This window comes from Drosophila arizonae, chromosome 4, assembly GCF_054131065.1.
Source record: "Drosophila arizonae isolate 15081-1271.41 chromosome 4, UAZ_ARI_1.0, whole genome shotgun sequence".
NCBI lineage: Eukaryota > Metazoa > Arthropoda > Insecta > Diptera > Drosophilidae > Drosophila > Drosophila arizonae.
In genome coordinates this window covers 21,452,735-21,477,080 of record NC_142924.1, presented here as the reverse complement: position 1 = coordinate 21,477,080, position 24,346 = coordinate 21,452,735, and the positions used below count along the sequence as shown (strand labels likewise).

The window sequence follows — 24,346 nt, the reverse complement described above, 5'->3', positions numbered from 1 at the left end:
GCATTCCGCTTTGCGCATTTTTCCGTGGCGTTTGTTATTATTCTTTTGTGTGACGAAGCAACCGTAGCATTTTAGTAACATTCAATTAAGTATATTTATTATGTTGTTCAATAATTTCCGTTAATAATATGTTGAAATAATCAGTATTTCGCGTTCTACGCCTACGTGTATTAGTGTGTTCAGTTTCGTTTTTTTGTGCAAGTTTAAATTTGTATGTGTAGTGTTATATCTCTGTTTATATGTATGTAAGCTTGTAAATGTGAGTGGAGGAAGCTCCAAAGCCGCGGAAGTAACAAGAAATCCAAATGAAAACGCAAAAAATATATTGCATATGAAAATTGACGCAATCGAATTCGACGACAATTTCGAGCAACTACGAAAGACCCAGAATCGAACTACGTAAGTGGATGAAAAGCGAAAGCAAATACGTGTTTACGTATGTATGTGCATTTTCAGATGTGCATGTGTGTATGTGGTGCCAACAGTACATATAGACATATACTTCGGTGTTTGAAGCAAATTATTATATGTATATATTTGGCTATGAATTTCATAAAATAATGCTGATTATTGTAATATCCATCTTTATTATTTTTGCTCGTTCATTTGTATTCATTCGAATTTAGTACATTTTCTTCACGCCGTTTGTGCCAACACCTACATCTGCATATACATATATGTGTGTACACACCTTCGCAAATACGTATGCATACATATGGACGTATGCAAATTTTAACTTGTCGAACTGCTGCTGCTCATACTCATCACATCATTTGTTGTTCGCTTATATATTCATATATTTTATTGATTGGCTTTAACCTTTGCATCATTGCCTAGGTGCTCTGCCCCGTCTACTTTTACCTCGCCGGTTTATGTTTTCTTATCTATTCTGTCCTCTTTTTTGATAGCAATTTAATTTCGTTTTCATATTGTGTGTGTATGCACCGGTACCACATCTGTGTTTCTATCATGGACGTATGTGTGGACAGTGAACATGCATATATGTATGTGTGTGTGTGTTTGCGGGCATTCATGCTGAACAGCTGTTCCCCTCTCAAGGCAATCGTGAGAAAGTAGCGCATTTGTTTGTTTTGATTCGCCGCGACACACAGAATCCCAAATCGAAAGCCCTATCAAATATAATAAATACTCATACATATATATGTATATGAATAAGAAGATAATACATTAATCGGAATAAATAGGAAATAATTATTTATTCAGCGTCAGAAGCAGACTACGCAAAGATCTTGCTGATTATACAGAATTTAAATATGTTTTAAAATAATCAGATATTTTAATTTTTATATAATGATTATTTGATTTCTTTTTCTTATTATAATACATAAATAATTAAAAATATTCAATGCATCTCAGATAAAAAGCAAATTAAGCTCTATTGTATATAATTTTGTAACATTAGCATTATTATTTGAGGGAAATAAAGCAAAAACTATTGTAAATATAAAAAAGCCTAATTGCTTAACTGAGCATTATTATACATTACATTAAATTGAACCCGTATCTGCCTAGATTTAATATTTATATTATGTTTACACATTTCAATATATACACTTATATGTACTCTATTATTTATATAAACCTTATTGTTAAAATAGGGCTACAGATACCCGTGAAAGTTTTCCCTTCATAAAAATATCTGTTTATAAACATCAGATATTAATTCAAAACTTGTTGAATATTGTTACCCCTTATGATTGAACATAAACCATTATTAAAGTTAGTTGCTCAATGTTCGTATCTGAATAAGAAACATAAAGTCTGTTTTTACACTTTTTATATGTGGCAGCAGCTGTTTCAAAAAGCTCTTATCAAAGTCAAAACATATTTCTATTGAGAGCTAAACGCAATATATAAACTTTTGCTCAGCGGTTTAAGTTTGTCTGTTAGTTCTAGACAGTCAGGTATGACAGGTCAATGGTACATCAACAATAAATTTGTTAAAAATTACCGTATTTGCTGATATTTTTTATTCAAACATTGGTAATTTTTAAAATCCAATAAGATAAACGTTCTTAGTAACACATTCAATTGATAGAAACCCACCTTAAAGCCAATAAAGCTAAAAGAATTTTATTAAAAATATACAGAGATGATAAAATAACTATTAAACACATTTCTACGCTATGATTTATGAAACGTAAAAAATAATATAAAAAGTCATCGATTAAAAGCAAAAGTAGAATTGATTAAAATGTTTTATTTATTTATTTAATTTTATTTTTTGTAAGCCGCATAGATAGTGAAATATTGACTCATCGAGCAGATACGAGAGCGACGTTACTATGATACAAATACAATTGCAAAAATGATAAGCCATAAATTGTCGATTCGTTTCTACCTGGTCTGCATTAGCCACGAAACATGAAACATGATTGGCTTTGAAGAACAAGTCCAAACGCAAACGAAAAAATAAATAAAAATAAAGACAAGAATATTTAATTTTGCTTTGTCTGTATAATATTGTTGGACTTTTACAGCACCTAATCGCTTTTATCGTTTATTTTGTTATCGCACGGGCGAATGTGGCCGAGATAAGCGTAGAAATACACTCACAAAGCATTGTTCGGATTGAAAACAACATTTTGGCTACAAATATTTAATTTGTATTTCTTTTGCAGTAGCTGGTCGCGGGCGAGGACTCTGAGTGGATAATGTCGAATCAGGCGCAAATCGACTATGACAGGCAATTCCAGGAGGACCTGGCCAAGGCAACGGCACTCAGTCTGGAACAGCAGGCACTCGACGACTACAGGCGAAACAAGAAATACGGCACTGGCTATCAGACAGTAAGCGCCGACTACTACAGTCAACAGCAGCAGCAGCAGCAACAACGAAGTCATGGTGCAGTGCAGCGACGGCACTCGGAGGTGCACCAGGCGAGCTCGTCGTATAGCAGCAGCGCGGGCCGGTCGAGCACGCCGCCGGCGCAGGCCAACAATGGCAATGGGGACAATGATCTGATCTGCTTTGCCAGTCCCACGACCAAGCAGCCGACATCGGAAAGCGGCAGCACCTTCGAGCGGCTGATTGAGGATCTGCAGCGGCTGCAGACCAATAGTCCGCAAACGGCACTGGTGCCAGTGGGTCCGGTGGCGGCTGCAACGCCAATGCCCGTGCAGTACGCAGCACCACCGTACGGTGTGCCACCACTAGGTGGGGCAGGCGGCGTTGGCATGCAGCTGGTGCCTTATCAGGCGCCGCCGCAACAGCCACAACAGCGACCGCTGAACAACGAAGAGCTGCAGCGGCTCTACAGCATGCCCAACCAATTGGCACTGCAGCCCGTTGTGCCGGTCCAGCCTGCTGGCTTTGTGTACTATCCAACGTTCTCTGCACCAGTTGTGCCCGGCTCGGCTGCCTATTTGCCGCCGCAGTATCCATCGCAGGCCTATGGCTATAGCTATGCGCTGAGCAACGGCGGCAGCTCGCACGTGGACTTTGCGCGTCCGCACAGCAGTCCGGCAACGGCAGGAATACCAACTCCAGTACCAACTGCATCATCCAGCCACTCTGTTCCACATTCCGGCGCTACAACGCCAGCTGCATTCAATGTGCGACGGGCCACGCCTCCCGTTGGCAGCTGCCCCTCCGTTGGACCCGCGCTGCCAGCTCAGCCACAACGCAGCGGTAACGATTTGATCGATTTGAAGCAGGATGATTAGTATGCATCATTAAATTACAAATTCCAACTACCACGATTCGTCTCTTTAATTGGCTGTTCTCTTTTGCAGTTCCCGAGTGAGCGTTCTGGAGGCATTCGATCCGCTGCTGAATGAGAATTCTGGTAAGCACTGGTTGAAGTTGTTAGCCAATTCACCTAACTCAAAGCGCATTGATCACACGTCTTTCCATTTTAGCGATTAGATTTGAAAAAGACTTTAAGCCGTGGATTAAATTTAAATGATTTCACTGAAATTGCGGCATCAATGAAGATCTTAAATTATTAGTAAAGGTCCGCCAAAAAGCAATTGATAAACGAATAGATTATTTTTCCTAATTACTAGGGGGCTGAATAGATTTTTTTCCAAAGTCGCAATACGAAGTACTTTCATCATTTATATTCATGCAGTGAAATTATAGTTTAGATCAACTAAAATCTTTATTTCTAATGGTTGAGCTCTAAAAAAAGAAACATGTATTATATAAAGGAAAACTGTCTTTTCCGCTACTTTTTATATCCGATTAAGATTGGAAATCCATGAAATGAACTCCTTGTCTGTCCGTTTGTTGTTTAAAACTTTGTATTATGTCTATCTATTCTAGTTGAATTATTATTTTCGTATTATTGTTTCACGCTGTTGTTGTTGCTGTTGTTAATCCATACCAAAGCTATATGCAAAACATAAAAATAGTTAAAACCTGTTAAACTGAATGTTTTCTGTTTCTCTATCTTGCAGTGTCGCAAAAATAATACATTTTAGTGCAAGACTTCTACTACTATCCATACTAAGTACCACATACTACTACCAAATAACTGCAACTATTTAACAATGTACTACCAGAACAACAACACCACCCACCCAGAACAACAACAACAACAACAACTATTAAAAGAAAAGTCAGGCGACACATACACAACAACACGTCATCAGCTAAAAGGCAAAATGGGCTCAGGGTTTCATGGTGTGGATAAATCTGAATTCAAAATAATAATACATGCCATATTAATAGAACCCTCTTACACAAACACACACACATATATATAATATATATAAATAACACTCTTATGTCGGAAAATTTGTGCCTTCCACGACTGCACTAGATATTTGCTCACTGTATGAATATATATTGAATAATAAAGAAAGTGAGAGTTTTATGCCAATGACACTGATCAAACCGATGGCCACTATATCACATTAAGCATCACAGACATAAAATATATACCTATATGTATATATAAATAAGTATTTTTGCAAAATTTAAAAACGAATTTGACAACTCTGTCTGCGATGGCAAATCATGTAAAATTGAATTGAATTTTCTTTTTTTATGAGTATTATGGAACAGAAGACATTGTGGTTTCTAGCCACATATTTACATATACATACACATATATATATAAATATATAACAATATATTATTTTAATATACATATGTCAAATACAAGCTTGTATAACTTTTGGAGACCAATAATAAAAAATTCTGTCTGAGAATAAAAATGCCAACATTTTGTTGTTTTATTAAACAATTCAACGCTGAGCGTTCGCATATAGCGAATTAAATTTTTTGATTTCGCTCATGATATGGGATCACATCAACAATAAATATATATATGTATGTATGTGTATATGTAAATATATAAATAGAGAACTGTTTTAGTGAGAAACTAATTGTTTAGTTGCCCATTAGATATATAGTATTCAGTGTCATCAATTGCTAATTCACTCTATATGACTGGGGAAAGTTTCTTTAGCATATTAAAGGGAAAGGTCAAATAGAACACCGTCTGAGTTCTGTGTAAATATTTATATATATTTTTAGTTTGATTTCTGTCGCGTAGGCGTCCGCCGCCGACAGCTGAGCCAATTGGGAGGCCGCACATAACGAGCCGAACCGATTTGTTAGCATAGATTTGCGAAATGTTCTGAGGGACAGTCTCTCAGTTGCGTTCGCGGCTGGCTGGGCTTTTGTTTATTTTATTTCATTATTTTTGGCTGCACTCTCGGATCGGATCGACCCGAACTGATCGTGTGGTCATTTGCATAATAGTGAATCGTGCGATTGCGTGTGCTTAATTAACTCACTCATGATGCACTCGTTACTTGCAGGCAACGACGGCGCCTCCGACTGCACTTCCTACTATGCGGACTACGATCCGTTCGACTTTCTCTATAGCGGCGACAATGGCACTCAGTACTCGGATCCCATGTACGAGGCGGTCAACAGGTGGGACAAGAGCGCCGTCAACAGTGGCAGCGTTAGCTCGATTGGCTGGCGACAGGACTATCTGACGCAGCCCCCTCATTCCCACTCGCCGTCACCCTCATTACAAACATCAGCAGCAGCCGTTGCTTCAGCTGCGTCGACATCTGCGCAAGCAGAGAGCAGATCCAACACGGGCTCTGTATCACCGCCGCCGCCGTTGCCGCCACGCAACCAGCAGCTGTATGAGGCAGGCGCCACAACTTCGACCATTTCGCAAACTTCATCCAAGCCGCATCAGCTGGCGCCGTTCACAGACAGCTACACCAACAGCATACCAGCCCACGTCGTGCTAGATCGTCGGAAAAATTTCACGCGTCTCTACCAGCTAATCAGTGAGCAGCGCTCGGATGATACCGAACTCCTGGAGTTCTATCATATGGTGCGCGAGCTGCGAGCCAGCTATAAGCACGACGACAAAAAGACTAATGTGGGACATATCATAGCCGCCGAGTTCAACTATCACTACATGATGGACACCAGCATCAAGGTCATTGTGCATCCGGCTGTGAATACGCTGCAGCCGCACGCTCTGTCCAGTTCGTTGGCTGGAGAGCAGGTCAAGGGCTATGGCACGCCAGTTACCTTCACCTGTGATAGTAAGTATCATTAATTCATATCCGATGAATTATCTGAATAATGCAGCAAATCTCTCCTTGCAGTTGATTCGGTCGTGGCTCAGGTGGTGGCGCAGGCGCTGGCCTCCCTCGAGGGTCAGGTCCAGGGCACAGTCACGGACTATGCGGTCAAGGTGCGTATGGAAAGAAGGTTTCCATATTGGGTTACACTAACTTGCTCCTTTTGTTGCAGCCCATTGGCCTGCTGGAGTGGCTGGCGCCCACTTCTAAGCTAAGTCAGCTGGAGTGTGTGCATAACAGCTTTCAGCTGGAGAAGGACGTGCACTTGGGTCTGTGCTTGCGTACCGCTGCCAATATGGAGGCGATTGCCCGCACTGCACTGGACGACGAGAACGACGCCGATCTGCAGCCGGAGCAGGTGCTGCCCAATGAAGTGGTGCCTATTGTCACTTACGACAACATGATGATACTCATTGAGACGCTCGAAACGGAAATCGATAAGCTCGAATCGTCGGCAGACGGTGCGCCATCCGGCCGCTGCATTGTCAGCTGCTCGGGCGTGGTGCAAGCTGTCAAAGCAATATGTGCGTTGCTTGGCTCCATTGACACGTTGGAGATAGCGCGTTGCATTTCGGACTTGAAGCGCATATGCGAGGAGGCCCAAACCAAGTATGCACCCCTGGCGGGCTCGAACAATCCAGAGATTATCAGTGACTATGGCGAATACGCCCAAGTGACGCTGCGACCGCGCTCCATGCTTGAGCAAATCAAATTGAAGTGCAATAGCTTGCGCGATGCTGTCCAGGAGCTAATCGAACTGTACGCCAATGTGTTTCGCGTTGCCTTCTCGGTGAAGACGCCGGACTATGCCACAAGTGAGTAAATAGTGTAATTAATTGAGCATCTTAATAATGAGGAAAACTTTCCTAGCGCCCATTCCCGTCTCCTGTGTGTCCAGGCCGATTGTGGTGAGCATCAATTGCCTGCACAGACCGCCGCCGAACTGGAAATACGACGATTACTCGCTCTGCGTGCAGCTCGTCTATGGCACGCGGCTGTTGTCCAACCCGAATGTGTTGAGCTGTTCCAATGATACGTCTGGCGGCCTCTTTCCCCGGCTAAACTTCAGCGCTTGGCTCACCTTTGAACAGCATCAAATCTGCACGCTGCCACGGGAGGCACGTCTCACGTTCGTACTCTACGGCAAACAGACGGCCAGCGAGAATGAGCCAAATGCGGAGCCGAATGGTGAGCGGCGACAGGTGACCACGGAGCTGGGCTGGTGTTCCATACAGCTGTTTGACTTTAAGCGCACGATGATCTGTGGCCCCTATTTGCTGTCCGTTTGGCCACCGACCACTGATAAAATGCTGGGACCAGCTCCAGCGCGTGGCTGTCATCCGCACCCCGACTTCTGTCCGGTGCTAAGCATTGAAGTGCCGTCCTATGGCGGACGCATTGAGTTCCCTGAGCATCAGGAGATACCTAAGCCTGCTCCACAGTAAGCTTAACCGTTGAAATATTTTACTTGTGACTCAATTTTATCGAATTATTGTAATAATTGTTGCAGCTATGACTTTGCCTCACTGGACGCTAATCTGCAGGAGGAGCTGCTGAATACAGCCGAGCTGGGCTATTCAGGCGCCACGGAGCGCCGCGAGGTGTTCTGGGAGAAGCGCCTCTACCTGCAGAACTATCCAAATGCTTTGCCCAAGGTTCTGCATGCAGCGCATAGCTGGGATTATGCCAACCTGATTGACTTGCATTCCCTGCTGCACTCCTGGGCGCCACTGTCGCCGCTGCAGGCATTGGAACTGCTGCTGCCCCGCTATCCGGATGCCAAAGTGCGCGAGAAGGCTGTCGAATGGATCTCACACATGCCCAACGATCAGCTCGTAGACTTTTTGCCGCAGCTAGTCCAATCGCTGAAGCACGACACGTACGAGGCTTCGGCACTTTCACGTTTCCTGCTTGCGAAGTGTTTGGAGTCGCCGCGCTTTGCCCATCACATGTACTGGCTGCTGGTGCACAGTCTGCCCGATGATCCGCTCAACTCGATTGGCGCCTCGCTGGTGGATCAGGACTACGACGAGTCGCAAATCACACAGGCTCGCTACTATCGCCGCAACAAAATGATGCTGCGAGCCCTCATGGCTATCTGTGGCGAGAAGCTGCTCAAGCGTTTCATGTATCAGCATCGCATGTGTCAGGTGAGTTTGTGGCTATAAAAGCTCCATAATAGAAGTAGCTAATCATTTATCATGTTATTTGTCTCAGAATCTATCCAAGATCGCAGAGTCCGTGAAGGAAGCCAAGGAGTCGATGCGTCAAAAGAGTCTGGTCGCAGGCATGGATGAAGTGCATCAAGATTTGGTAGAGAAGCCCACCTGCCTGCCTCTGGGTCCTGAGCTAGAGGTATCAGGTGTTAATGTACGCAACTGCAGCTACTTCAACTCCAATACGCTGCCACTAAAGATCACCTTTGTGGGACCAGATGCTGAGCCTTTGCCAGCTATTTTTAAGGTAAGCTAATGCAGCTGCTGCAGCCTTACATTCTAATCTCTTTGTTTGCCTTCCTTGACAGTGTGGAGATGACTTGCAACAGGATATGCTGACGATCCAGCTGATACGCATCATGAATAAGATGTGGCTAGCCGAGCGCTTGGATCTCAAGATGGTTACATTTAATTGTGTGCCCACTGGGTACAAGCGCGGCATGATTGAACTTGTGTCAGAGGCTGAAACGCTACGGAAAATCCAAGTCGAATGCGGTCTTACGGGCTCCTTTAAAGATCGACCCATTGCCGAATGGCTGGGCAAACAGAATCCGAGTCCGTTGGAGTATCAAAGTGCAGTGCGTAACTTTACACTCTCCTGCGCTGGCTACAGCGTGGCGACTTACGTGCTGGGCATCTGCGATCGACACAATGACAACATAATGCTTAAGACCTCGGGACATCTATTCCACATCGATTTTGGCAAGTTTCTGGGCGATGCTCAAATGTTTGGTAATTTCAAAAGGTGAGTTAGACCCTCGGATTCCAATGGATTATTCCAATGTAACATAAATTTTGCCATTGCAGAGATCGCACGCCTTTTGTGCTCACCTCTGATATGGCATATGTCATCAATGGCGGTGACAAACCTTCGACGGACTTTCACTACTTCGTTGATCTCTGCTGCCGTGCCTTTAACATTGTCCGCAAGAACGCCGACCTGCTGCTACATACGCTGGCGCACATGGCCACGGCGGGCATGCCGGGCGTGAACTCAAATGCGGTCACCTATGTGCGGCGCGCACTGCTGCCCTCACAGTCGAATCCCGAGGCGGCGGCCACCTTTGCCAAAATGATACAATCCTCGCTAAAAAGCTGGTTCACACAATTCAATTTCTTTCTGCACAACTTGGCGCAGATGCGCTTCAACAATGACGAAGGCTCGGGCGAGCTTCTATCCTTTGTGCCTCGCAAATACACGTGAGTTGCTGGGGAGAGATGATCAAATAGAAATAAATCTTAATTTGATCTTAAACTACATCCACAGCATGCAGCAGGATGGCCGGCTGAAGATTGTTAAAGTAGTGCGCTTCCAGAAGCACTACAGCATGGAGAAGTATTATATGTACATTCTGCAAGTAACACGCCACGGACAACTGGATCCAACCCATCTGTTTCGCTCGTATCGCGAGTTCACCGAGTTCCATCAAAAGTTGTGTATGCACTTTCCACTGGTCAAGCTTCACAGGTAAGTAAATCATAGATAAGAGTTAAGGCATTAATGTGATAAGACAATCATTTATCATTGAAGTGGGCTTAATTTTTCTTTTTTTTTATATGCTCTAATAAGTTTATAAGTTATGTTAGGGAAATTCTTTGTTTATTAGTGATTTCCGAATATAAGTATTATCATTTTTTTGATGATAATAATAATGATAATTATCACAAATTAACATTGAAGCCATACTAATTGTTGAACAAGGTTAATAATTCTCTTTGGGGGAATTATGTGGTAAAGCAAATTAAAAATAAAATATTTCATTAATGACTTTCTTAGTAATGCTTCAGTCAAGTTGCATATTCCTTAGGAATTCTTTCCCAGGTCAATATCATTTTTTAAGATCGTTTATAAACAGGGAACAGCTGAGAGTTTCTATTAATCATAAATTTATTTAAATATAGTCAACAATATATGGCAACTTCTAACATACTTTTGATATATACATATATATTCATATTTAGAAGTGTGTGTGTTTGTCCCTAAAGACATATTTACATGTAAAATACTGTCTTCGCTAAGGAAATTCAGACCAGCATTTCGGTATTGGGATTCTAAGCCTCTGTAGTTCGTTCACTCTGAGTCGTGTGATCTATTCCAGCGACTGGCCGCAATGCCTCAGTCATGAGGCGATGCTGACGTATGGCTCGTCCAAATAGTTCATCATCGCTGTCCTCCTGCGAGATCTGAGAGCTGAACAGCTTGGGTACACTACCATCACGCTCAGCATTCGGTGATTCGGGCTCCTCAGGTAGCAATGTGATTAAGCGCTGAGTGGCCCTCGGTGGCAACGTTTCCCTTTCACTCTGATCCTCAGCTGAGTCAAATTCAGTGTCTGATTCAGTTGAGCTAGGCACCTCGGCAGATTGATAGTATTGCAAGTTTTCCACATCGAAGCGCACCTTGAGAGTTCGCGCCTTCCGCTTAGCTGGCTGTGGAGGTGGTGGGGCAGCAATTTGCTCTAATTCCTCCTCGCTCGAACTGGAGCTCGGCAATTCCTCGGGCTCGTAACAGTTCAATGGCGCCGCATGGCCCCTTACACTGAGCGTTGTCGGCTTGGAGACGCGCGGCGCTGGCTGAGGTGTCCGGGGTGCCGGCATTGGCAATGGCGGAATGTCCAGCTCCTCGCACAGCTTCTCGAAATCATTAACCTCTGTATCGGGTGGAGGGGAGTTTCCATTCACTTGCAGTTCTACGAACATATCCTCTATGCTGCTCACATATTTGGGAGTGCTCCCCTTGCCTACGACATCTTCGTAATTGGGCAACTTTCGATTTGTTCGCGATACCTCGAGCTGCATCAGTGACTCATAGTCGGGCAGGTTAGGTGAAGCAGGAGACCTCATATCATATGGAGGTGGCTCTGAAGTATTAGCTGCTCTTTGTGCTCTTATCTCATTTGAGGGTGTCATTAACTCCAGTTGCCGAAACAGGGAGTCCTCCCGCACGACATTTTCCAAGTCGGACGCAATCTTGCTTCGCTCAGTACGTGGCAGCTCGATCATCGACCAACTTCGTTGGCCTGCAGTCGCTACACTTTCCAGGTTTTCAAAGTTCTCCCAGTCATCATCAATGGTCTTTCCAAAACCTGGGGGGCTGCCGGGCGCTGGCAGCTCGTTTTGCAAACCAGTAAAGTCTGCTTGCATATCCAAGATATCTGCTTCATTCATTTCGTAGGATGAACGAATACGCTCAAACTCAACATCGTCCACATGGTGTGGCAGTTCCAGATCAGCGAACAAGTTGCGGGCGATAACAGGTTCCGTTTGATCAGCTGATTCCGGTGTCCCAGCTATGATTTCCACAACGAATGCTGATTCCGTGTGCTCTAGTTCGAGGGGCTCAACATCTCGTTTTGATTGCGGCTCCAATTTAGAATCTATTTTTGGCTGTGGTTCTGGCTCAGTTTCCGGCTCCGGTTCTGGCTTAAGCAAGGAGTTTCTCTGAGCTACGGTCGCCGACTGATGCACTTGAGCAGCCACAGAAATAGCAGCTCCGACTTGATCATCATCGGGCGTTAAGAGCTCCGGGACATCATCTACCTGTTCATACTTGATATAGCGTCCTCGCTCCTTTGTCGTGATTTCCGATATATTCGTTTCCTTAGCTTCGTCACTGGTGGCCTTGACGCTGATCAGCTTGTATTTTTCGGCAAAGTGATCGAAATCGGGTATGTCCAGCTGAGAGGGCGGCTCAGCAGCTTCCAATGCAATAGGCGGGGCCGGTGGCTGGCGCGTAGGCGGCGCTAGGTAGTAGTCATAGCTGGAGCTACGCGCTTCCCGGTGTCGTCTCCGTCGCGCTGCTTCAGGCTGTTGACGACGCGTTGTTGGTACACTCAGTTCCGGTATGCTGGTCTCCTCTTTGTATTCATATGGTGCCAATGAGTTCAGCTGCAAATTGGGCACACTGACTGCGAGGTATTTTTTAGCTGTCAAAATAAACGTTAATGGTGCATATAAATAACATGGGTAATTTTTGACATAATACTAAAATTTATGCGTATTTTTAATGGCGTTAAAGTGATCGCCTTGCCCCATTCATATCCGCCCACCCAATTGAGCATTCTACAGGGTATTCATTTGTAATCTCTTCCTCACTAACGTGTCATGACCATATGTATGTATGCATGTATGTGTGTCTTTATGTCTGTATAAAATCAAAGCAATTTACTTCCAATTCCATTCACATTAAGTAATGCTGCACACACTTACACACTTACACACGTACATACATAAATGTCGTAAAAATATATGTATTTGTATAAGTGCTTGGTACGCCTTACCTGTTGAATTTGTTGGCCCGGCACTTTCGAATTCTTCGGTATTCCGTTGGCGAAACACTCCGTGCACAGCGTTGTCTGTGCCGTTTACCTGCAAGTGCAATCAAAATATTCTTATGGTTTATTAATGAGCAACTAACGCTTACAATCAAAAATTTGCTTCATTTTGATTTTCGTGTAACAATTAAAACAGCTGTGGCCTCAGCTGTGCACGCCTAATGCTTGCACAAACAACAACAAGAAGAGTGCAATAATAACAACAATTTCGGAATGCGTCATAAACTTAACTGTAAAAGCGTTACACACATGCACATGAACGTAAAAGCTAAACTATTGTGCGTGTGTTGGTGCTGCAAATAAGTACCGACGTAAATGCAAATTAGAGATGGGCTTTCAAAAAATAATATTGAATCAGTATGTGTCGATCCTAGTGGAGTTAATTAATTAATAGTTTAATTATTATCTTGAAAGCATTTATTGTTATCTTAAAAGCTATGATTTGGGCCGTTTAGAATATCTATCGATATATAATAATATGCTAGGATTATTTAGTAATCAAATGAAGGTCCCTCTTATCGATAGGCTACTCAGGCCGCTCACGTTCTCATCTCTATTCTTATTGACAACTTAACACTCACACACACACATATATATATGTATATAAACAAAACACGAATACACTGGCTTTGAATCTTATCAGAGTGTGAGCGAGAGAGCACGAGTGCTCGTTGGCGTTCAGTATTTTATCAGTTGCTTATTAACCTTTATAAATGGCTTGCACTGAATCAGGCATCGATATAATTGACAATTTTTAAAATTGTGTGAATTGTACATACATATTACACACCTGTGATTCGTAGGCTGCATAACGTGGCGCAGTTTGCGGCTGCTGCTGAGCTGTGCGCGTTGACGATCGGCCGCTGCTGCTGCTGTTGCTGTCGAATGTGAGGCGCCGTCTAAAGCCCCATATTTTGATGCCGAGCAGCGCCAAAACAAGACTCATCAGGAGCATGATGGAGCTGGCCAAAGGACCCAGTGCCGCCTGCTGGCCTGTGCAGAAGTCTTGATAAGCGGTTGGACTTCATGGAAGGTAGCTGCTAACTTACCTTGGCCCACATACGTTAGCTGAGCCATCGCTGCTATTCGCTTTTGGCCAGCATATCGCAGCTGCACACCTGATTTTTATGAACTTTTTGCAGCACTGCTGCCTCGTCTTCAGCTCGGTTCTGTTCACCACGTTGGCGTTAATCGAACCCCAATGTCGCAGCTCTCAGAGCGCTCGGCTCTCAGCTCGCAGCTCTTAACGCTCAGCTATCGTCGCTCCGGCAAGCAGCTCCCCGTTCTCAGCTGTTGCCGTTCGCCCGCTAACTGATTGAGCGGCGTTGTCGTCGCACTTTTGCCAACTGCCAACGCTCACAACGTTATCGCAAAGATATCGCCTCGCTCCCACTGTTTTGCCGCTCGCTGATAGTTTGGCGGTTTGGTGGCTCATTGGTTCGCTGGCTCGTTGGTGGCTCGCTCTTCTTTCACCCACTGCACTTTGATTCGGCACGCTTTGGCCGTGAATAAAAGATATCTAACTAACTGCTAATTTATCAGCCATTATAGTTTGTTACCTCTTAACAATAGTTTGCCACTCGCTCGACGGCCATTGATAAGCAATCGTCTAATTTTAATGGGATTGTTGTCTGTCTTGCTTGCTTTTCTTCAAGGCTCACAAACTTCTTAGATTTTCGTAGTTTCGCAATTTACCTTTATTTATGTAGAGCTATACTTAAGTTAAATCGAAACAGGGGCCTTTTCTTTGTCTAAACTTATAAGTGATTAGCTATTATTTGTGTGCGTTAGCTATTAGTAACAGCCTTAGTCACTACTAAATTATTCTCATTAATAAATCATAGCTTCAATAATTTTGATAATTGATGGCATTTTAAAATGATAAGAAACATGATTATTTTTATACTTCATTGTAATGAGTATAAAAATAAAAAAAAAATAAATAAATAATATGGAGCAATCACTATATTTGATTTATTTTTATACTCATTCACGAAAGTAAAATGAGTATATTGGTTTTGTACATGCCCGCCTTGTTTTATGTTCGTCATTATCAGTCACGGCTCAAACTTAACTTATTTTTTATGTTCTTCATTTACTCTCGCAAAATATTAAACATTTCTTGTTTTACTTGTTTACAGCTTACCAACGGGAGTCCATGTGGGTCGATCCAATATCAAATCTGTGGCCGAGAAGCGCTTGCCTCTGATACAGCGTTTCTTGAAATCGCTTTTCGATGCACCCGAAGAAATCGCGCACTCCGATTTGGTATACACATTCTTCCATCCGCTGCTGCGCGACCAGCAGGAGGCCAAATTGGAGATGCCCAAGATAAGAGGTAAGCTGAGATGGCTGTGACACGATTTATAACACGATTAACCACTGTTTTACTTTGCAGAGGTCAAACGTCAGCCGTCGCGGGATAATCATAACGAAATTGGCCAGATACGTCTATCGCTGCAATATCAACGCGGCGTGTTAACTGTGATGGTGTGTTAGCCAATCAAGTGTGGCCGAAGGTCTTGATATAATATGCGCTGTTCTTCTGTTGCAGATACACCACGCAAAAGGACTGCCCATGCTGCAGGGTGGCCAGGAGCCGAACACCTATGTCAAATGCTACCTGAAACCGGATCCAACTAAAGAGACCAAGCGCAAAACCAAAGTTGTGCGCAAAACTTGTGTGCCCAGCTTCATGGAGACGGTAAGGGTCATAGTCTTTATGGACAATTCAAGATTAGTCTACTATATATATTATGTTGTCATCTGCAGTTGGAGTACCGCATGCCACTGGAGATTGTGCAACAGCGTCGACTGCAGGTGACTGTCTGGTCACATGATACTCTGCAGGAGAACGAGCTGCTTGGCGGCTTCGAGTTGGACCTCTCCAAGCATGATTTGCGTCAGGAGCTCTGCGACTGGCACCGCTTGGGATCGGTACCTAGGAATTAAATGATGTCTGCTGGCGTTCACTGAACGACAATCTGACCTAATTTTAAACACGCACACACTCACTCAACAACACACACACATTTATACACTTATATGTTTGTGCCTGTCTCTTTAACGCAATAATACTTACATACTCAACGTGATTGTACATTCCATATATGTATACATATATTTATATATGTATGTATATATAGTATACTTAACATGTATTTACTTATGTCTAACTAGCTGAACTCTATCACTTGTATATAATGTACACGCATATACAGACAAACATATATATATATATACATGTATATATATATTTCGCAACTGCACACATATACTCTTTTTAGCTATTGCGCAAACTTTTACAGATCAGATCAAATCTTGTATATGTACATAAAATGAACCAAATATAAGTGATACGTTTTGATCAGTAGCAAATACTTATATAAAGCATAATTATTTATTCAGGTCAGTCCATTTGAATACTGTAGAGTGCACTGTTCCCCTTCTACTCGAAATTCTTGTCAAAATGCAATATGAATGCCCTGGGTCAAGTGGGCGGGCCCCTAGTTAATCAAGTGAAAAGCAGCAAAACTTTATTTTACAGTATTAAAGCTCTGGCGGTTGGGCTGGGTTTTCATAAATCAAGAAATCGATTTGCATATATAAATTGCAACCAATTCCAGGCAAAGGAAAAACAGTTAAATGCAGGATTCGATCATGTTATTCAGATCCCTCCTATTACTGCCTGTTTGTATCTCTAATTATCATTTGGATATGATACTTCACGATGTCGAATCAGTTTTTTCTGATTCTTAGCTCAAATTCCAAATATCGCCAACTGCCAAATCAGCTTGTGTGCGGTACATATTCAAAAGATTCTTAAATAGTTGCAATCCAAAGAATATAACATACTATATTATATGATGATTCATGGTGTATTCACTGGATCACTCCAAGCGCAGTTAAAAATAAAACTAAAAGTTTTTATTTTTATATACACAATGACATTTTGTCGGAAAAACCAGAAAAACCCAACAACAAAAAAATAAGAAACTAAAAGATAGTAATAAAAAGATATAAGTAGAAATCATTTTTATAATATATTTTTCTAATCAAAAGGAGCAAAGATCTTTTAACTATATAATATGCTAATTATAAATAACATAATCCCTTGATATGGTACGAACGTTAAAGTTCTGCTTAACTTTATTAAACATCAAAGGAAAATCTGTAACAAAAGAACAGAAAACAAATTATATTAATGCTAATAACAATAAATTTAATTTATCAAGTGTCTTACAATTTAATAATGCGGATTTTTATGGGATTTGGATATTAGGGGGAATATAATATGACAATTGATGTCCTTGAAATTATTATAGGTGCCACTTAAATAATATGAGACTCCACTACATATTTTTGGTGAGTATACTAGTACTACTATATACTTATATACTGTATATGTATATGTATATATGTATATGTGTATATGTATATGTATGTAGTAAAGTCCTATGAAATAGATTTTGTGAATGCTAGTCTCACTTCATTCTAGTAAGATTCGCTATTTCAAAAGATCTAAATTTAAGAGAATAATATTGCTGATAGAGTAAAACATATATGTTGTTAGTCAAGATATGTTAGATCTATATTTCGATGTCAAGCAGTATCAATTGCGGATCTACCCAAATAGTCTTCCAAGTTGATGTCTTTTCAATTTAGTGCGCTATCCCATCCCAACGAAAAGTGCAAAATTAAAGATTGTTACCTTTTCCAAAAACGCTCTGCTAATGCAAAAATTAGTATTACAAATATTCAAATTCCTTAATTTACTTCTTCAGTAATCCCAAGAAAGTTCTCTCTTTCTAGCTTGATTTCCTTCATAGAGTATTTAGTAGACTTTTACATTGAATTATAAAAATTTGAAAACCCGGTGAGGTGTCATTAATAAATCAAAAGCTGGACGACAATTCAGTATTATTTTTTACATTTGTAAGAGTAAAAAAAAGTAAAATTGTCAAGTGTACATATATATAGAATCAACTACTATAATGGCTGATGCAAATTATGATAATGGTGAGGTAATTACTCAAGTGAGGCAGCAAATCGCCTTGGCGAATGCCCAGGAGATGCTCTCCAAGATGACGGAGAAGTGTTTTAGGAAGTGTATCTCCAGGCCCGGCAAGGCTCTGGATGGGTCTGAGCAACGATGCATTACGCAGTGTATGGATCGCTTTCTGGACACATGGAACCTCGTCTCGCGCACCTACGGCAATCGCCTAGAGCGTGAACAGAACGCAATGCAGAGCGAAAATGCTCTAAATTGAACACTAATTGAATATAAATTGAAAACGTAATAAAAGAGACTTCCGAGTCGTGTGTAGTTCGCAATGCACTAGTTTCGTTTTAATCTGCCTTCGACGAGCCTCAAGCTAATGCCTACCCAACAATAGGCGCTTATCACGCGTGCAAAAAGATAAGCAGTTATTAGTGAGTGGAAAAGTGCAACGGTATTGCCTCCCCTCCCACCCACTGTGAGACAGCTGACGGGGGCGGTGTGGGGTGGAGAGGATCTTTGATGGACGTTCTATTCAGCTTTATATGTGCGAAATTCAACGATCGTTATCGTGTTTGGAATGGTCTCGTTAGCTAACGGATGAACATTAACCAAAGCGCACCTTACGGCGTAGTGTAGTTTCGAGACCACTCTAATCCATTGCACCGTTTCTTTCCATATGCAAATTTCCAGCAAATACTAATATTTGTTTTACAAAAAACAAAGCAAAATACGTTTATTTTTGAAATCGAAGAATATTGTAGTAGATAGAGAATAGTTTCAAAATTATTGTATCAAATTGTAGAATTCAAGAAAATTGCATTGGGCGCAAAATACTTAGATTCAAATCTTAAGAAATATTGATATTGAATTTAATAAGAATTTAAAAATAAACTGTAGTCAAAATCAAAGTCCTCTGTAGCGTTTGTAAATCTATAATCATTGTATAATTTTATTAAATATATCAAATATTTACTTTTTTATAAGCAATATATTAAATATTTATGAAATTTAAATGTTTTATTAATAGACAACTTATATTATTAAAGTCATAGAATCTATTATATACTACATTACTAGAAATCTTAATTGAAATGCTTGATTTATATTTCAAAAATATGTTTATATAGTATAGTAGTAGGAATATACATAGTATAATGTATATTCTAACTCATTTTGGCAAATATTCTAAAACATTTTAAAGATGAATTGGCTCTCGGAAAGCTCTTAATTCATATTCTTATATCATATTTGTGTATAGTAATAGCATTAGTATTACTAATTTCTTTGGCTAACTACTTAATATGGCAGCCCATCAATTAAGGCCCATAAAAACAAATTACAAAAAAAACATGCAAAGCCTTATCTTAAGCTATTTAATTGTATGTAAGACAACATAACTAAACGATCGTATTAGCGTGAACTTGATTTTTGATAATGAGTTGCGAGCAACGAACAAAACAAATTACTATCAGGTAGTGCTCATTGTAGGGGGGACGTTGTTTAGCAAGTGCAGTTGACCGGTTGCCAAAAATTTTGTGCAAAATTATAAAAAAAAAAAAAAAAAAAAAAAAAGAAAAATCAAAAATAATAAAAACTGCAAAAGATAAAATGCGAACTGGTTGCCGAACTTATTGGCTCGAATACCAAGAGCAACAAAATCCAACAATGAATTCGCTTTGCGCTCGACGAGGTACATTCGAAGCCACACAAGTTACGATAAGAGCCCGACCTAAAACACCTTCATATAGTGCAGCTCTGTGCTTTCATCCAAAAGCTTTTTCAGCCATCCCACACCTATAAATAGTTACAACACCAACAAGTGCGATGGGTTTGAGTAATCATGGAAAGAACACGATAACACACACATACACCTTATCTACACCTACTAATCGTGACCGGGCAACCGTTCTTTGCGGATAGGCTTGCATTGGATGGGCGGGGGAGGGGAAAGGGGGAATACTATTCTGAAAGTTGCGCCGAGTACGAGACAATTACACTATCGTATTAGGTAAGCTTATTAATGATAAGCAGCACTTGACAAGATTACCAACACGTGAGAAGAACTTTGATTAGACTATAAAAAGATGACAGATATGCAAAAACTAGTACATAAGAAGATTACAAAAGCATACATAGTATATACAAAGTCTAAGATTATTTTGAAAACTGTACTTTTCCAGATGAAAATCTAATGTCTAGAAAGTCCATAGGCAAGGGACATATCAACTTAAGTTGATGAAGAGTGTAAGATACTAAGAATTTAGTATCCAAATTAGTCTTCAAACTATATCTTTAGAAGGTATATCAGATAAATCCTGGCTTTGGTGAAGGGATTTTGTAAGAGCGAATATGATTGAAGTAGGTGGAGATAGAATCACAGGTATTGGACATTATGTGAGGTAAAAATTATAAATGATATATAATGTTTCTATAATTCAGTATAGGTTTTTCACTAAAAGACAACCTTAACAAATTAGAGCTGTATGTAATATAAATATAGAATGTAAGATGTACAGAGATGGAGTATATTAATTGAATAAAATCTGTTGTACCTAATAATATCTCAGAACTATTGCAATGGAAATGGAGACATTATTACATATATTTATACATGGGCAAGATAGAGATAGAATGATCTTGAGATTTACAAATTGTGTTCTTATAGAACATTGATAATATAATACAGTTCAGAAGATTTCATCGCATATACCATACAATTTCTCAACTCAGACAGACTAGGAAGAAACTGAAATGAGAGAGAGACAATCTTTGAGATCTTGTTGCGTGTCTTATCTATTATTTGGAAACATGTGTCAGACAGTGATTCCCCTCAGAATTCTTAAGACAAGCATTGTATTACGTTAGGTGATGCTTATGCAATTTATTTAAAATAATTACCTTGTCAGCAGATAGTTCTTAACTATTCCAAAGAGGCAGTTACAGTTGTCGAACTATGGAAAGCCTTTCAGCTAATTGTTGCACTGAGCTAATTGCTGCACCGTAGGCTATAAAAGGAAATGCTCGGCCATTGCACGTCGCATTTGACCGGATGAATATTAAAAATGCAATTGGGTAAGTCGCACATTGAATTCTAAAGGAAAATTTTCTAAGATCTTCGTTTTAGTGAACCTCCTGTGGATAGGTCTGCTGACGTTTCCGCAGGCATTCGCCTTGGATGCATGTGCAGGACAAAAATTTGGATATAAAGCCGTCGATCCAGCAGATCCTCATGCATACTACTTATGCTTCGGCTTACTGGGAAAAATAAGAAACAATTGCGCTGAGGGCTTTCGATTTAATGTGAAATCACAGAACTGTGCACAAGTCCCGCAGTCAAGCATTCAACTCAAAAATGCAGGCAATGGCGTTCGAAATGAGTTCAACATCAATCAAAACATAACCATGGACAGGCCGATTATATTTAACATCTTTGGTGGTCTGTGGAATAAGCCACCAATACCACCTTTCTTTCCACCAAAACCCACTTTCCGCCCACCTACGCCACCGACAATTGACGTCTCGTCGACTGAAAGCTCAAGCTCCAGCTCCGAGGCCTTATCTACGGAGAGTCCAAGTTCCAGTTCGGTAGCCTCATCTACGGAAAGCTCAAGCTCTAGCTCTGAAGCCTCATCAACTGCGAGCTCAAGCTCCAGCTCTGAGGCCACATCTACGGAAAGCTCAAGTTCCAGCTCTGAGGCCTCATCTACTGAGAGTTCAAGCTCTAGCTCTGAAGCCTCTTCTACTGAAAGCTCAAGTTCTAGCTCTGAGGCCTCATCTACTGAGAGTTCAAGTTCCAGTTCCGAAGCATCATCTACTGAGAGTTCAAGCTCCAGTTCTGAAGCCTCATCTACTGAGAGTTCAAGCTCCAGCTCAGAGGCATCATCTACTGAGAGTTCAAGTTCCAGCTCTGAAGCCTCATCTACGGAAAGCTCAAGTTCCAGTTCTGAGGCCTCATCTACTGAGAGCTCAAGCTCCAGCTCTGAAGCCTCATCTACTGAGAGATCAAGCTCCAGTTCTGAAGCATCATCTACTGAAAGTTCAAGCTCCAGCTCTGAAGCCTCATCTACTGAGAGTTCAAGTTCCAGCTCTGAAGCCTCATCTACGGAGAGTTCAAGCTCCAGCTCTGAAGCCTCATCTACTGAGAGTTCAAGTTCCAGCTCTGAAGCCTCATCTACGGAGAGTTCAAGCTCCAGCTCTGAAGCATCATCTACTGAGAGTTCAAGTTCCAGCTCCGAAGCATCATCTACTGAGAGTTCAAGTTCCAGCTCTGAAGCATCATCTACTGAGAGTTCAAGTTCCAGTTCCGAAGCATCATCTACTGAGAGTTCAAGCTCCAGTTCTGAAGCCTCATCTACTGAGAGTTCAAGCTCCAGCTCAGAGGCATCATCTACTGAGAGTTCAAGCTCAAGCTCTGAAACCTCATCCACTGACAGCTCAAGTTCCAGTTCTGAAGCCTCATCTACTGAAAGTTCAAGTTCTAGCTCTGAGGATTCATCTACTGAGAGTTCAAGCTCAAGCTCTGAAGCCTCATCTACTGAGAGTTCAAGCTCTAGCTCTAAAGCCTCATCTACTGACAACACTGAGGATACGACTGAGAGCTCAACTTCAAATTCTGAGAACTCAACTACTGACACCTCAGATTCTACTTCCGAGGACTCGACGCAGAGCTCCAGTTCCAGCTCTGATAACCCATTTACTGACAGCTCAAGTTCTAGCTCAGAGCCAATATCTACTGACAGCTCCATTTCAAGCTCTAGTTCGCCTGAGAGCTCTACTTCTGAAGATGCTGATCCATCAGAAAGTTCTACGGACAGTCTAATTACTAGTTCTGAAGAATCATCTACTTCAGAAGAAACTGATCCGGCAGAGAGTTCTACCGAGGCATCACTAACTTCTTCGAAAGAAACTGAGACCGAGGATACCAGCTCCTCAGAAAATCCGATTGATGAAACCACTGAAAGTGAAGACACAAATTCATCAACTAGTGAAACCCCACTTCTGTCGAAGCCCATACGAGCTGATGTGGGAAAGCTTGGTAAGAAATTGGAGAATATTTTATGGATTCCAACAGAGGTAGAAGCAGCCGATTCCGTTTCAGAGTTTGACAAAAGCGCGCCTTGTGCCCTTCTCCCAAGTGGAGCATATCTAAGGGATCCAATGTCCTGTGCCAACTTTTATGTCTGTGCTAATGGGCGCGCTATTCTGCGAAAGTGTCCGAGAAATTTGTACTTTGATATTGAAAGTAAGGTGTGCAACTTGCCCAACCTTGTAGACTGCTCTCAGCAACAAGAATCCATATCCATTCCAAAACTATTGACATACAGCTTTGGCAATACTGTTGGCAGTAGCATAGGGACGACACAATCAGATGAAGATGTCATAGAAGATAGTTACCTAGCTGATAATGAATTGTCGACATCTCTTGATAGCTCAGCTCTAACCACCGAAGATCTGGACGATGAGTTAGAAGAAGACTCAGAAACTTCAGAGTCACCAACGTTAGTGTACACAGAAGAGGATATCTTCGACTTTGATGTATTCGACACCAATGATTGGGAAGACACTACTTATTTTGACGAAGAATCCATTTGCAGCTCGCAGCCAAATGGTGTGCATCTGAGACATCCAAACTCATGCAGTAAGTTCTACATATGTGCAAGTGGGCGTGCCGTTTTGCGAAGTTGCCCATCCAGCCTGTATTTTGATATAAAGAAAAGAGTTTGCAATTTCCCTGCTGCTGTTGACTGCAGTATTAACGAAGACGAAAGTGGAAATGACGAAGATCCATCCCTGCTGACCGATAAACTGCCCAAATACTTATCAAATACACTTAGAAGAGCAAAGTCTCCCAAAACACGTAAAATAGACAGTGTTACATCAGGCAGCAACTCTATTCAAGGCTCTGCAACAAAGATGGAGCAAACCAAGTTATCTTCACCTGAGATTCTAAAAACTAACAATGCGGCACTATCCTCAGCGAAATCTGATATCTTATCTTCCCAGAACTCAAATTCACCAAAAGAGCAAGGCAATCTCAATAACGATCTTATACATAAAGGAACGGTATCTTCAACGAATAAAGTTATCTCAAAGGACACATCAGATGTAAAGCAAAGTCAAAGCAAACTTTCTGTATCTGAGAGCCTCAAATCTAAGGATACGCCACTACCTTCACCGGGAACGTATCTCCCCAAGGATCAAAATAAATTC

General features: G+C 41.5%; 3 protein-coding genes across 6 annotated transcripts; 2 read left to right on the top strand and 1 right to left on the bottom strand.

Moving 5' to 3' along the window:
• The first annotated feature begins 9 nt into the window (after positions 1 to 9).
• Pi3K68D (phosphatidylinositol-4-phosphate 3-kinase catalytic subunit Pi3K68D) lies at positions 10 to 16,514 on the top strand. Of its 4 annotated transcripts, none has more exons than XM_018008239.2 (16): positions 10 to 399; positions 2,646 to 3,685; positions 3,756 to 3,808; positions 5,793 to 6,545; positions 6,609 to 6,697; positions 6,757 to 7,399; positions 7,455 to 8,025; positions 8,095 to 8,734; positions 8,802 to 9,047; positions 9,109 to 9,545; positions 9,608 to 10,000; positions 10,068 to 10,268; positions 15,276 to 15,472; positions 15,533 to 15,624; positions 15,689 to 15,838; positions 15,907 to 16,514. In XM_018008239.2, exons 2-16 carry the CDS (start codon positions 2,676 to 2,678, stop codon positions 16,084 to 16,086), a joined length of 5,655 nt encoding a protein of 1,884 aa, XP_017863728.1. In that variant the 5' UTR covers positions 10 to 399; positions 2,646 to 2,675; the 3' UTR covers positions 16,087 to 16,514. The 4 variants fall into 4 exon arrangements, with proteins under 4 accessions (XP_017863728.1, XP_017863725.1, XP_089325092.1 ...); XM_018008236.2 differs by having other exon boundaries at positions 2,643 to 3,685; XM_089468966.1 differs by lacking the exon at positions 10 to 399 and adding an exon at positions 2,379 to 2,585.
• LOC108614227 (uncharacterized) lies at positions 10,671 to 14,447 on the bottom strand. Its single transcript, XM_018008241.2, has 4 exons — positions 14,184 to 14,447; positions 13,925 to 14,127; positions 13,081 to 13,168; positions 10,671 to 12,726 (listed from the first exon to the last, which is right to left on the bottom strand). The coding sequence occupies exons 1-4, from the start codon at positions 14,209 to 14,211 to the stop codon at positions 10,853 to 10,855; spliced, it is 2,193 nt and encodes a 730-aa protein (XP_017863730.1). The 5' UTR covers positions 14,212 to 14,447; the 3' UTR covers positions 10,671 to 10,852.
• Positions 16,515 to 17,959: 1,445 nt separating the features above from the next.
• On the top strand, positions 17,960 to 18,472 carry Tim13 (mitochondrial import inner membrane translocase subunit Tim13). The gene has a single exon (XM_018005791.2). It carries the CDS (start codon positions 18,129 to 18,131, stop codon positions 18,402 to 18,404), a length of 276 nt encoding a protein of 91 aa, XP_017861280.1. The 5' UTR covers positions 17,960 to 18,128; the 3' UTR covers positions 18,405 to 18,472.
• Positions 18,473 to 24,346: the final 5,874 nt, after the last annotated feature.